General features: G+C 35.8%; 2 protein-coding genes across 2 annotated transcripts; both read right to left on the reverse strand.

The window, feature by feature from the left end:
- Positions 1-7: 7 nt before the first annotated feature.
- On the reverse strand, positions 8-3,498 carry chchd2 (coiled-coil-helix-coiled-coil-helix domain containing 2). The gene is made up of 4 exons (XM_041808959.1): positions 3,339-3,498; positions 2,246-2,504; positions 881-1,058; positions 8-392 (listed from the first exon to the last, which is right to left on the reverse strand). The coding sequence occupies exons 1-4, from the start codon at positions 3,386-3,388 to the stop codon at positions 382-384; spliced, it is 498 nt and encodes a 165-aa protein (XP_041664893.1). The 5' UTR covers positions 3,389-3,498; the 3' UTR covers positions 8-381.
- Positions 3,499-5,434: 1,936 nt separating this feature from the next.
- On the reverse strand, positions 5,435-10,155 carry im:7138535 (uncharacterized protein LOC797998 homolog). The gene is made up of 8 exons (XM_041808937.1): positions 10,018-10,155; positions 9,669-9,775; positions 7,275-7,400; positions 6,878-7,137; positions 6,706-6,786; positions 6,502-6,618; positions 6,006-6,152; positions 5,435-5,899 (listed from the first exon to the last, which is right to left on the reverse strand). The coding sequence occupies exons 1-8, from the start codon at positions 10,059-10,061 to the stop codon at positions 5,735-5,737; spliced, it is 1,047 nt and encodes a 348-aa protein (XP_041664871.1). The 5' UTR covers positions 10,062-10,155; the 3' UTR covers positions 5,435-5,734.
- Positions 10,156-14,538: the final 4,383 nt, after the last annotated feature.

Consider the following 14,538-nt stretch of genomic DNA (forward strand, 5'->3'; position numbering starts at 1 on the left):
GTTTTTTTATAATTCAAGTGCTTTATTCATTTGTTACCAAGACTTGTGTCCAACTGTTGAATGAACACAGTTGTAACAGGTGGTTTTACATCTTCATCCATTATTGCAGCACATAAATAGAAGGGACCTCAATGTAAAAGCTCTGGGAAAAATCAAACTAGCATCAACTCAAAGCATGCAAAACCAAAATATATAAACATTATTTATAAGATAAGATTTACAAGCTCTGCTGCTCCTGAGAAATGACTACGAAGAAGTGTCTGATGATAATCTGCTGTCCAGATAAAACATGTTTATTGATCACTTGTTAATCAGGTTCTCCTGGTATCCCAAATGATTTGCTAGGTCAGTTTGTGTGTGCTTCATTTTCTCCCAAGGTTCTCACGAAAGACCTGTAACGGACAGAAATGACTTAGACAAAATTTATGCATTCAATTATTTATTGTAATTAGTTATATCATTTGATCTATTTTAAAACTGAAAATCAGTTCAGGCAACTAGAGCTGGTTATTTGTAGCATGGAGAAAGCAAGAACCCCAACCCATGGCTAAATGAAGTACTGCAACACATTACATCAGCACTGTGCAGAGTAGTGTATGACTTCTGGTTTATTAAATCATTATGTAAAGTCTCCTGTTTTAAAACTGAAAAAAAAACAGTAATAGTACAAAAAATAACAAGTCTATGCATGTAATGCAAATATCTGTCAATAATAAAGTGCAATGATCCTACCTACACTAAACTAAACCTACACACCTTTTTTGTGTGTGTGTGTCTTAAAAAAGGAAGCGTAATATTCACAAGCGATAATGAATTGAACCGCCAAACTGGACTGCCAAAGACATCTCTTAAAAAGCTCAACATCCTTTAACACACTCACCATTAGCAAATTTGCACTGTTTCAGCACCTCACTGAAGCCCTCACAGAGTTTGAGGTCACTCTGGCTTTGAGCACACTCGATGAATTGTTTGAGCTCATATGAGCATGCCTGCTGCTGCTGGGGGACCTCCTGCTGGTACATGGGCTGTGATTGATATGGCTGTCCCTGGTATGGCTCCTAAAAGCAGAGGTGGAAAAAGTACAAGACTATCATACTCAGGGAAAAGTTCAGCTACTTTGGTTAAATTTTACTTATGTAGATGTACTGAGTAGCTACTTTTGGCTACCATTGCAAAGTGAAATAGGATCTTTCCTTCTATGCAATAACAAGAGAATATACATATCTAACAAGGTTGCTTTTTTATAAAGTGTGATTTAACCTAAAGTGAAACATGATGTCTGTTATGGGATGAAATGTGGAATCATTCGCTTGCTTTGAGCTATTGACCATTCTGTGAAGTGAAAACCAAACTACTGCTTTCGTGTCTGACAGAAAGCTTGGACCTCCTTGTTTTGACTTTTAATTTGAATTCTTTACTCAGTACTGGATGCTTTTCAAAATACCATAAAGTACAACACTTCCTCCAAAATATATATGCATAAAAGTAAAATTACTGAAAAACACAAGTAAAAAAAAAGTGCAACTACACAAAAAGCTACTCAATTACAGTAACTTGAGTAAATGTAATCAGTTACTTTCCATCCCTGCCTACAAGACACAAGGTAGCCATGGGATCCTTCATACATCTGCTTTACACATGATTATTTTAAGATCAAAGTTATGTAAGTGGTGAGAGGCACTCCTCTTTCAACTTGTGGCAGCAACAATGTGACTGCATATTTAACTAAGTGTTTACAGTTTTATTCTGCATTAAATCATAGTTAACTAGTTTCTAAATTAAAAAAAAATGTAAAATTGCAATGGTCATATTGACTGTTTGACTTCTTCCTGTTTCTTTCCTCCAAAGGCAAATTCTAAGGTGTTTTGAACATCATTACTTCATTCTATTCCCTCTGGAAAATTGCTGTGTTTACACAAAATAAAATACAAACCAAAACCAGAATAAAAGTAAACACCAACACAAAAAAAAAAAAACCACCACAATCCTATGCTCAAGTTGAAGTAAACCACTTTAGCCACAGGGGTTTGTGTTATTGTGAAAGATATATCCTAGGAAGTTATTCAGTAACTATAAGCCATGAAACTTGAGCACTATTTTTCATTAGTATGTGCTTACTTTTACTTTCCAAACACTCAGACACCTGCTTTTTGGCTACTACAGTCCTTTCTTCCATACTCCAGCCACCCTAATCCTCCCTGAGGCTATTCTCATCTTCTGGCCTGCTAAAGCACACTTCATTTACCTGATATGTGACGTCGGGCCTGGCAGGCTCAGAGTGTCCTCCACTGAAGCCTCCAGTCATGGCGTGGCCAAGGGTGTGTCCAACAGCAGAGCCCACTGCTACTCCAGCAGCTGTACTCGCCATCTGGGCAAAAAGCCCTGGCTGCCTAGGTGCTGCAGCTGGAGCACCTACAGCTGATGGAGGAGCCTGTGTCGGAGCAGGAGCATAGGAGGGAGGAGGTGCAGCCCGAGCCATAGGTGGTGGTGATGGAGGAGCCCGACTGCAAAGAAAGGGTTGTTTCATGGGTTGTTTTGTACCCTAACTTTAAGATTACTTTTCAGCTGCTTATTATGAACAGTGTAACCACATTCATCTAAGTATACAGGAATAAAACTGGGTCAACTTTTAACTTTAACTTTTTATAAATAAGTCAAAATGAACTGTGGGTGGCACTGTTGCAGAGTGTCATTTCAGGTCACCCATATGAGGTTCCTTCTGCTCCATTATGTTATGAAACTACTGAAAAAATAAGAAAATGTCGAACACAAGAAGTCCCATGTCATTTATAGTAAAGTTGAAGAAGCTAAACCAGATGTGCGCTAACAAGTCTTTCATTTGGCGAGTAGTTTATACTAATGGTCGGCAAGAGAGATTCACTTATCATGGAGGAAAGCAGAGGCACAGACAAGTGAAGCAAATTTCCACCACAAAATAATTATACAAACAAATGAGACTTAACAGACAAGGTCAAAAATAAAGCACAATTTAAATATTTAACAATAATATTTAAAAACTGATGTAAAATGTTTATCAGGAGATTACATCACCATCAGTCTACGCTTAAAGAAAATGACGCAGATTAGACCGTGTGACCTTCATTATACCCCTCAAAGACTTTGAGCAAACTGGTTTGTTCAATAAGAAGATATTCAGCTGAATTTATTCAGAACTACTGTAAATCTGTTAAAGTTGAATTAAAAGTAATTTCCCCGGCGAACTGAGGCTAACATACGCTACCCCACTTAACAGTAACGCTAGCCACTCTTTAGCTCACATAAGCCTACACACAAACCTCACCTAAACTTAAAAAATATATGATTAAATATCAAAGTACCTGGCTGGAGGGGGCATCCTGGATCCCCGGCTTCTGCTCCCTCTTGGCATTTCTAAATTATTTGTTTAGTTTAAGCTAACAGATAACAACAAACGCAAGACTAGGATGCCACACTTGTTTGTGGATAGCTGTCGACCTTTAGCAAGCTAATCCGGAACCTTCTACATGTTACGTCATTCGTCGCTGGAGTTACTTCCGGTATGACAAACACGGGGTTTTACATTTAAGCTGTTTTTTGTTTTGTTTTATTTTGTTTTGTTTTGTTTTGTTTTGTTTTGTTTTGTTTTGTTTTGTTTTGTTTTGTTTTGTTTTGTTTTGTTTTGTTTTGTTTTGTTTTGTTTTGTTTTGTTTTGTTTTGTTTTGTTTTGTTTGCAGTCTAATGTTTTTTTCCCCTATTTTCATATTTTGACTCCTCCCAGTCTCAGACAATAGTAAGAAAAAAAATATCCATTTGAAAATAGAAAAAGGCAAAGAAATATACATTTTTAAATAAATGTGTATTTCTATGGACTTTTCCCTTTTTCTTTATTTCATTAATTGAGGACGCGAATGCAAACAGGGCACATTCAAACATCAAGGCATATCCGATACAACACTTAGGTTAAGTGAAAATAAACAGCTAAAAGGGCAAAAATAATAAAAAATAATAATAGACATCGACTGAACATCTTTTCCTTTTCACACTCCTGAAGGATGTATTTTCTTCTAATTGAAGGAAAAACTGCTGTAACAAAGTCTGTCTGATAAATTTGTTGGTCTATTCAGGTTTTCCCACAGAACTGGCTTTGCCCCTGTCAAACCCAGTGAATGGGCCCTCACCAGTTGTGATTTATTGAGGAGATTAATGCATGCGTGTTGGATCAGTAGCATTGATATTAACTTCCTGGCTGACAGTTAATTTATTTTGGAGCTGAAATGTGCGTCATCTATTATTGGGTTCTGTGTTCCAATTACTTATTCATGCCAGTTTATAACCTGATTTCATTCATGTTTCTGCTTTGGGTACATTAATCATCACAAAAGTCTGTAGAGCTGCAGAGCTGTCTCAGTCTAGGTTAGACCTTAGAAGGGATAACTGGATATCATCCTGTTATAAATCCTTAATGTGCATTTAAGGTTGACATTTCACACAAAATTTCTCGAAACTTAACAAAGTTCCTTCATCACCCATAAAATGAGCAACAGCCCAAACTTTTCTGGAACACCATTTTTCTAAATACACAGATTTTTTGGTTTGGAAACACATATCTATTATTATGAGGGTGGTGTGTGGAGTGAAGGCATGTTTATAAATCAATTCCAATAGAGCAGGACTTGCTGATGGAAGGCTGAGTTTAACTGGAAGTTTTGTGCAATCAAAAAGTAATATAATGTCTATTCCTCCTATCTTTTGGAATTTAAAATTCAGAATACTATGTTACATAGTCTATTCTCGATATAGGATTGAACTATTCCACTTTTAAGATTTAATTCATGACATTGACACCAATCACATTTCTGACTCCATCTTCAGAAGTTTCCACCATGTCATCATTTCTAAAGTACTGAACGTTGTTTTTCCATATGAACTTGATGTGGTTACTGGTAATTGCTTTAATAATTTTCCCTGTTAGGGGTGAGGAGAAAGCAGGGTATCTCTTTGTAAACACCTGTATAAAATTGATTTATATTTATCTATATCATTCAAAATATTAATTTTGTCTAATATGGTTTCATCTTTATCAGTAACAATTGCCAAATATTTTTCCACCTTATGTTGTATGATGGTTGCAGAGGATTTTCCCCTTTTTTGTATTCCATGTGACTATTGTTCACAAAAAAGGTGCTGTATTTGGAGAAAAATTATAGCTACAAAAATTATGTGTCCATCTCAAGTTTCTTTCTTTCCTAATCAATTATGGGTTGTCTCATTTAGGACTTTTGAACTGATGAGATTGTTCTACTTTTGGAGTTTTCAACAAGGCTAATCAAAGTAGCTGTTTAGTCATATGTCTAGCTATACCACATATTTCAAGACATTTGGGTTTTAAATAAACTTATATTTAATTTGGGCTGGCTATTTAAAGCTTGAAAGCAATACAGTCAGAAACAATACATCCCCATGTTTCTTATGTTTATTCTTGAGTAAACCGACATGTATATACGGCCAAAAGCACCATTCAAAAATATATTTTTTCTCCTTTTCAGTAAACAAAAATGTCTCATCGTATACCAGTACATTACAGAAAATGTACATTTTAGGTATAAAATCATATGTAGCATTTAACAGCCATGTTGCATCTCATAATAATTTAAATAAAGACAAGATTTGAAGTTAACACAAGATACTTGTGCCCAACTGAAAAGGATAAGCACTCCAAAGATATTTAAATTCTAAAGTAAAGAGAAAGCAAAACTTATTCTTTTTTCCCTTTTTTCTTCTTATCTGGAAATTTACGCCGTTGATGGTGTCCACCTCGTCCTGATCTGTTTCCTTGGGTTCTTCTACCTTCCCAGGCTGGCATTGGTGGCTCAATTTCACCTGGTCGTCCTCCTCTGTCTGGTACACTGCCCATCAATGTCTAGAATAGAAATAGTGAAAATGTAGACTTTCTGCATTCTGAGTAACAGCGCTCTGCTTTCAGAATAAGAGATATGACTTATGACAGTCACAGTATATGGTTGTACCTTATAAACAGTGGTGCTTTGTCCAGCTTTAATTGACTCAATAACGGACTGATCTTCTCGCGAAGCAATCAAATGGGACAAAGAAACTCTGGAGGAGCCAGCAAGCGATGAAAGAGGAGGTACTGATGCCAGAGCTTCACTGCGCTGCTGTGAAGACAAAAGGACAAGATTTAACAGTGATGAACAGTGATGTATCTGCTGTGTTCCCTGATATCCTGATAAGTCCAAACTGACATAATCTGAAACCAGTGGATGGATGGACATTATATTTCAGAAAAAAGCACAAATCATAACGTAACCAACTTGTCGGAACTATGGTTTTCAGTGACTCTCAAAATTAAATTTCCAGTACATCTATTTGAAATGTAGAACTTTTTAAAATATATCTCCAGAATCAACAACACTAAAATTTACAAAACTAAAAAGGATCAAGTAACAACCAAATTATACACTGGATTACTTTTCTTTAATGAATGCAGTGATTCATTATGCCTACCTTTTGTTTTTCTCCCCATGCAAACGACTCCAGTGTCACCTGAAAACGTTTAATCATCATTTGCCGTCGACACTGATAGTCCTCTGACAGGACGTCATTGATCTTTTTAACTTGTTCCTGAGAAACCCAAAGGAGGAAAAGGTTAGGATCTTATGTCATTAACATCTGATGAATAATAAACTCAATATATTTCTGGTATCATACCCACTGCTCAGGGCTGAGGCTCGTGTTGAGAAGTGGATTTGTCATATCCCCACATGGAAGGCGAGCGAGCCTTGACTCTACCTTTGTAACAGAACATAAAATATTTGGTCAGTGCTTCCTGGTTTTTAGTCATGACTTAAACTTAGCTCTATCTTTCTTAAGGCAGAATTACCTCTTTTAACACATCTGTGAGTGGAGAGGATGCATCCAAGTCGAGTGCACGCAGCAGGAAAATCCACTCTGCCTGCATCTCTGCCTTCCTTTCATCTGAAACATCATCATCCACATTTTCTTGGCAAATCTCAGCAAGTTTACAGCTGCAATCAACAACTCGCTGCTCCTTTTCAGACTCCTCTTCTGTTGTTTTCTCTTCAGCATTTGATTCCTTATATATGATTATGCGAGCTGCTTGCAACTCTGATACAAGAAACTCTGCAGGATCAGACAAGATAAAATATTGATACTAACTTCATTTAAAAAGTTACAAGTGTTCCAAATTGTGGGCGCAGTAATTGTATATTGTTACTTTAAACACAAAAGTCTACAGCTGGAAAAAGGTTTATTCTCACCAGTGACTTTGTTGAGGATGGATGGTCCAAGCACCTCTGAGTTAAGGAGAGTAAGGGGAGGCGACATGTTTGATAGTAAATTTCTCAGCTCTCCCACTAGTAAGATGTCACCTGTCTGGTTTAACTCTACAAGAAGGAAAGATAATCTGTTAAGAATCATTTGCAACAAGCACACTTAATATTAGGCCTCATTCACCATTTTTCCCTATATTTTTCTTAAATTTGATCTTAAGAGGATCATAAGAACAGACTTACATTCATGACATATTCTTAAACTACAGAAGTCTTCTCACTAGTTCTCAAACTGATGAATGCCACGCACCCTTAAGTTGGTAACTTGTGCATGTTTTTACTAATTAGCATAGAGAAATGCCTCTTTTATGTCCATAATACAGCATGAGACTGCAGCACCATGAGCAAACATAAAGTACAAGATCAGAAAAATATGTAGAGACACTGGGAGCAAAGAGTAAATTCAAATTTAAAAATAACAATATGCACTGCACTTTAAAGAATACTTATGCTGCTAAAATTAAACTTAAACAGGTTGATTTGTCTGCGTAATATATAGTAGAATCAGCAGAAGATATTATAAAAAAACAATCAATTAATTGCATGATATTACGTATTCATACAGTGCTGTCATTAGAAATGACACAGGACTACATAATGCGGTAATCAAAAAGGATGTGATTCAGATGAAGTGATATAGTAAACTCTTGGGGTAAAAAAAATTAACAGAAGAGAAACAATCATAACTCATTTTTCTTCAGAATAATTACAACTTGCTACACATTTATTGTAAAAGTTAGTGCTGTAAAGCCATGGACCACGGTGACAGATTTGCCATTGCACTACCTATGTTAAAAAGGTTTTATTGCTTAGAATGAGCATTTTATGTTCATCATTTATTTAAACATTTAACCTTTGTGTTTCGTCTATGTTCATGAATTCAAATGTTATTTTTTTTCTTTTTTCAATAAGAACAAATCACAGTTAGTTAATATGGTGACAATTAAAATTTTCTTTAAACCTGCATAAAGGGTTTCACAAACAAATTTCTTTCAAAGTATTGTTGGTGAATGAGGCACATCCTTGATCAAAAAAGCTTTAGTATGTGTATCAATCTTTCATTATCTTTTTTACCAATAAATCAGTGGTTCTCAACTGGTGGATTTCGGACCCAAAAGTGGGTCTATGTACTATGTACAGAAACCCTAAGTTGACATATAGTAAATTCATACATGTTGTTTTTAAGTTTTCCAATGATGATAAGTAAATTTCAGTATTTTTCTCAGTATTTCAGCTTGTTTATGTCCATGGTGTCATAACAAAATTGAGTAAAATGCGATGTATACACGCCAATTATGTGCAGCACATCATGTGCTATTAAAACATGTTTGTTTGTTCAGTTAGGTTTGATTCAAGGATGCACGATATTATCGGCCTGGTATCGGCAGATATTAGCTTAAAAAGGCAAATATTGGTATCGGCAAATATCAAGATTTCTGCTGATATTTACATCCGATATTTTGCCTGTGTATTTCATCATATATCTACTGTAAATTTTGTCCATATAGTCTAATAAAACAGTGGAGTTTTAGGCTGAACCAACATACCTATGTCAGCTGAGGTCTTTTTCTCTATTTATCCTCATTCTTTAAACCTAAAGTGTTTTTTAAGGACTAAAGTTTGTTTCCTTAGCCATCTTCAAACCTTAAAGTGTGTCCAAAAGAAACAAAATTTCTTGTCTTAAAAACATATCTAAATATCGGTATAGATATCGGTATCGGCTAAAATAAAATCTGTAAATATCGACATATCAGATATCGGCAAAAATCCAATATCATTAATCCCTAGTTTGATTCCATTTGGGATCATACTGCATATTTTTTTCTTTGATTAAATTTGAGTGGTTGGAAATTTGTATAAATTTGGGTTGTGGTATCTCTTAAGGAGGTGGTGGTGGGTCCTGATGCCTAACCAGTTGAGAACCACTGCTGTAATAAATAAATATTATGCTGCAACTGCACATAAAAAAAACACACAAAATGTTGGTGACATTCTTTATCATACATAGGTTTCCATACATTAATTTTATATTTTATAGTGAGTATTTCGGTATGAAATGACTTCTCAACTCTACTATAAATACACCATTTATATAACTACTTAAATCTCATAGAATAAAAGCTCAACAACAGATATGAACAACAATTATACAACTTTAAATAACGTAACATCCATACCAAGTCTGGATAATCTACTGTTTGTTATTGTTTCTAAGTTACAAATCGAGATACCTTAAATGTTTTTACAGGTGTGTAGTTCACATAGAACCACTTTAACAGCGAGGCCTTGACACAGATCAACAGACAATAATATTTAACACACCTTGCAGTTCTGGACAAAGGCTCCTCAGCTCTGCGGCCAGCCAGGTTAGCAGAGGACAAGGAAGTTCATCACATTGACACCGTGAGAGGCACGAGCCACCAGGGTACCTGTGCAGCAAATACAGAGGACAGGTGAGAGGGCTTCTTTCAGATCGGCTCATAAACATGAAATACAACAATACTGTTGCGAAATGTTGCAAGGTCAACGCAAAAAAAAAAGAAAAAAGAAAAGAAAATGAACTTCTCAAAGCCAAAGCTACCTCATTTGGCCCGAGTAAAGGCTTTCACATATGTTGCTTTAAAACAAATGACGCTACGCTGCAAACAAATCAGCAGTCAGCGATACTCACCCTAACGCTTTAATCGCCGAAACTGTCCCTGCTCTCCTCTCCATTGTCTTTGTAATTATATATCAATCATAAAACTACATCTGCCCACAGCTGTAGCTCTACCCACCCGATGAAAGTCCAACAGTGTTTTTAAAACATACTTCCTCTTTCTATGCTTAATATCGGACCCATGCCGCCACCTGCTGGCCGGAGTCTGACTTCTTTATACTATTACACTATTACACTACACAGTCGACCTTCCAAAAGTAAATTCAGTGCAACTGTAAGACTTTGTGAAATTATTCTATAGTGCATAACTGTGTGCATTCCTTTATGTGTGAAGCTTGAATTTCTACAATGTCATCTACTTGTGAATTTCCCCATGGATCCTTAAAAACAAATCTAGTATTAAATTTGCTGATTTTTTTTTTAAATATATAAACCTGTTTGTGCAATGTTTGTAAGTTATCATATCATGTATTCAAATATATAATCTCTAGTGGTTTAAAAGTTACTTTAAATGTTTTCTTATAACTCAAGCATAGTACTCAGTAGCTTTGAAAGTCCTGAAGTTATTGTTTAATTACCAATGAGTTATAAATAAAAACTGAGTAAAATAACCTAAAATATCTGTTATTTCTCAGTTATTATATTTTACATACACCTGTTTGGAAAGTGTTGCATTGTGTCTTTTAATTAAAACTGAAACCTTGTGTCTGCAGCCACCAAGTCAACCTACTAACATGTTTGTTTTTGGCCTCTGTTGTTCCCTTAAGATATAATAAATAGGTTTATACATAATAAGCTGTCCCAGTTTTTTTTAATCAGGAACTTTGCCTTGTGTTGACTTAATAATATAATAATAATACCTCATACTCACCCTGATAGGGAAAAAAACCCTCCTGATTAGAATTAAACCATGTTGAATTTCTGTCCACTAGGAGTCAGCAGAGCGCTGTGATGGACAGGACTGTGTTTGGAACAATGTTGTGGTATTCTCAGTACAGAAGGACAAGCACTGCTCAAGGTACCTAATTTTTGTTCACAGCATCTCAGAGAAATATTTTTCCTGTTACTTTGTAACATTCTAGGTTACACTTTATATACCCATACCATCCAGTGAAAACTTCACTTTTGCTAATCTGGTGCTTCTGGATTAATCTGACCAGTCAAGTGTCCCTCTATGAATTATCCAACTTCTTTCCAATCTCATATGAGTGGATAAGAATAAGGTTAAAAAAAGTAAGGATCAAACATATCCCAAAGTACAATGTGATGAGCTCATTGATTCATCAGTATTAATTAGTAAACATCATAGCAGTCAAACTCTTAAAGTAACATTTTCTGAACCATTAGCACTTAATGTTTTCATATTGCTCATCATATTCCGTATACTTTAACTGCTATCAAAATTTGTTCTAGTACTTCAAAATGGAAATAAAGACTATTTCTACCAACTCTGTTGGGCGATGTTTTGATTATCCAAGCACTAACCTTTTATAAATCACATGATCAAGTCAGAGCTATCTAAGTCCAGTATGTGACAAAGAAAACTGTAGATGGGACTAAAACATATTGGTTTGAAATGTCACTCACCATGTTTTTGTTCTACTATAATATTCATGGCTATGATCAGTGTCGGCACGACTGCATGCTCTCTTCCCTCTGAGCATAATTTGGCTTACTCATCACTCTCAGCAGTGCAGTTGATGCTTGTTTCAGTAGAGCTGCTGGTGCACACAGACATTGTTATGGTCAGTGTGACTGCTCTCAGCACTTGATTTAAGACATCAAACAGGCTTTTAAGGCTATGTTTAGAAGGCCTTGGTTCAAATTCTTCATGGAAGCTCATACAGCAGGAAACCATGAACATAATAGCATGTTATCAAACACTGATAGTCATCTGTGGTCTGAGTCTTCGAAGAGATTTTTATGCAATTATAAGACTGTCCCTTCCTCTAACACATGACTCCACAAACACATGAGCTTCATTAGCTGTGTGTGAGTGGGTTGTTGTGGCTGACATGTGTTGTTGGTCACACTTGTGGCACAAGCCCCTCCATCATCAGCATATAAACTGAGCAGGAACAATGAACACAGTGGTTGTGTACATCATTGCTTGCTTGATGCGTGCTGCCATATGTACAGAAGCTGTGCCTCCTCCATGACAACAAAAGCTTCACCACGCGTCAGGATGCTGTGTCTTTTATTCCCCCGACACCGCCCCCTGCTCCCCAAATCCCTGTGGAGGCTGAACTATGACCTCTGGCAAGTTGCCAGACAACACAAGCAGGCCCTCCCTCTGTTGCAGCACTCTGATCAGGACGCTGGACCTGTTGAACATATGTCGGATGGAATGATGATTGAAACCCTGTTCCAAGTCTACTGGAGAATGCTACTTATATAATAATGTATAATGTATAATGATTTCTCCATTTATTTTCTCAACTTTCTGGTAAAATCTGCACTGAAAAGTCCCAAAAATTATTTCTAAAACCAAAAATGGATTTTTTTTTCCTCATTGTTCATGTTTGACTATTTTGCACAATCAAGACATGAAGGTATAGGAAGATATATCTGTGGCTTTCCAGCAAATGACACAGGGGTAGTAAATAAAAAGTATAAAATAATGTAAAGAAACAACAATCCTTACTCTCTGATCTCTCTGATGGCAAACATATGTATAGAATTGCACTGTACATTATATTACATTTCCATCTACAAATGACAAGTAGTGGCAAAACCTGGACTTGTTCTTATCTTTAATGAAGGAGAGGATGTAACTCAAATCTAGTACTTCAATGTCATCTAGCTGAATATGTTCTGTTGAAAAGTTAAGCAACTGGCCCAGTCCATCATTTGAATATTTATGTATTTTGGCTGTTAAAATCTTAATGATGATCGAAATAAAATACTACAACTACTTCATCCAAATAAGCAATAATAAAATGTATGTGAAATTACGTTGCAGACATGTGCCTGGAAATATTGTAGCAAAGAATCTATGATGTATGGAGGCCCTAAGTGGACATCCATACATCCATTTATATTATTCACTTTAAATATTATTATACATGCTTAGTTTACTCAATTTTTCTGGAGTAACAACTTTACATGAAAGATAAAATGTTTGCCTGGCAGTGGTTTTCAAGTGATCAGGCATTAGGACCCATCATTACCTCATGATTAATTGTGACCCAGATTTTTAAAATATTTCAGCTACACAAATGTATTGCTGCAGTTTGAACCTTAGATGGAACAAAAACACAATTAGAAAAAGAGAAAATTCAAAACAAACATGTTTGAGATACATATAGTTACAGAAAGGTATGCTTACATTTTATTTTACAATTTTTTTCCCAAGATAGAATTTGAATTTTGGTCATTTCTGAAGGAAATATTTTTTAATTATTTGGGGAAAACCAGCTTTGCTTTCCCAAAAAACATAAGATAAAGGTAAAAATCATGTCACACTGATGCCTGTCCACTGAGGGTTTCTATATGACATAGACTTTTGAAGCCCTCTTTTCAATGCACAGACCAACTAGAAACAGATTTGCAACCCACTTTGGGGTCCTAACACCAAACCAGTTAAAAAGCAACACTCTGTAGGCTTTTGTAATGATGAACTATTGAAGCTGCAACATTTTTTATCAACTAAATCTGAGTCCTTCAAAATTTTCTTTGTGAATTCTCATTAAGGAGGTGGTGTAAGTCCAAAAAATAGAATTTAAAAAAAGTTGTGGTTTTTGCTTGACTGAAGACTAAAATAAAACCAAGCCTCAACATAACAAGAAACATAGCAGGGAAATAAGTAAGAAGCATTCATGCCATCAGTGTGTAGGACTGGTAAAATACACAGACCAGAACTATTGACAGTGCACATGAACAATGATAGATGTTACAGATAGTTTAACAAAACTTCACAATTTATCTCATTCTTCAGTATTTTCAGGTTATGTGTAGAAGGAAAAAACAACCAGTTAAAAAAAAAGGGGGGGGGGGGGGGTTGAATCAAGTGATATTTATTGTAAGGGAGACTGGGGTTGGTTGTCTCATGGGTTGACTATCATGGCTTATTACAAAAAAAAATATACAGGCTTTTAGTTCGCCTTACTCATATATCAAATATTCTGTTTGATACCATGCTCATTTCTACACAGAAATTGAATGGACCAAACACAAAACATTGAGGCCAGGGAATAATTTGTGGTCTTTGCCCGTCAGAGTGATTTTTCATGTAGGTTTGATGATGTTTTGTGGTGTAAAGGTGATCAGTAATTTCAAATCAAACCGTTTCAGACAGCTTCAATTTCACCCTAGTTTCACCTAGCTAGCTAATAGCCACGTGGTAGCTAGAATAAATCCCTTTTCAAGAGTCCAGATGAGGATGGCTGAAGCTGCGTTTTATTCCTAAAATGTTCACAGGCTATTTCTCTCTTTACACCCACACATCCACCCATAAATAAAGTACATAGCTTAATATTCCACTTAGCTAATATATCCATCATAGTAAATTAGAACTGATTATTCAAACAAAAA

Source organism: Cheilinus undulatus, linkage group 2 (assembly GCF_018320785.1).
Source record: "Cheilinus undulatus linkage group 2, ASM1832078v1, whole genome shotgun sequence".
Classification (NCBI taxonomy): domain Eukaryota; kingdom Metazoa; phylum Chordata; class Actinopteri; order Labriformes; family Labridae; genus Cheilinus; species Cheilinus undulatus.

Coding starts and splice junctions, on each gene's coding strand:
- chchd2 (XM_041808959.1), bottom strand. CDS start 3,388: ATGCCAAGAGGGAGCAGAAGCCGGGGATCCAGGATGCCCCCTCCAGCC. Junction 2,505..3,338: donor AGGATGCCCCCTCCAGCCAG/GTACTTTGATAT, acceptor CTTTCTTTGCAG/TCGGGCTCCTCCATCACCAC. Junction 1,059..2,245: donor GGCCCGACGTCACATATCAG/GTAAATGAAGTG, acceptor CTCTGCTTTTAG/GAGCCATACCAGGGACAGCC.
- im:7138535 (XM_041808937.1), bottom strand. CDS start 10,061: ATGGAGAGGAGAGCAGGGACAGTTTCGGCGATTAAAGCGTTAGG. Junction 6,619..6,705: donor GCCTCAGCCCTGAGCAGTGG/GTATGATACCAG, acceptor TGGGTTTCTCAG/GAACAAGTTAAAAAGATCAA. Junction 6,153..6,501: donor CATGGGGAGAAAAACAAAAG/GTAGGCATAATG, acceptor TTGTCTTCACAG/CAGCGCAGTGAAGCTCTGGC.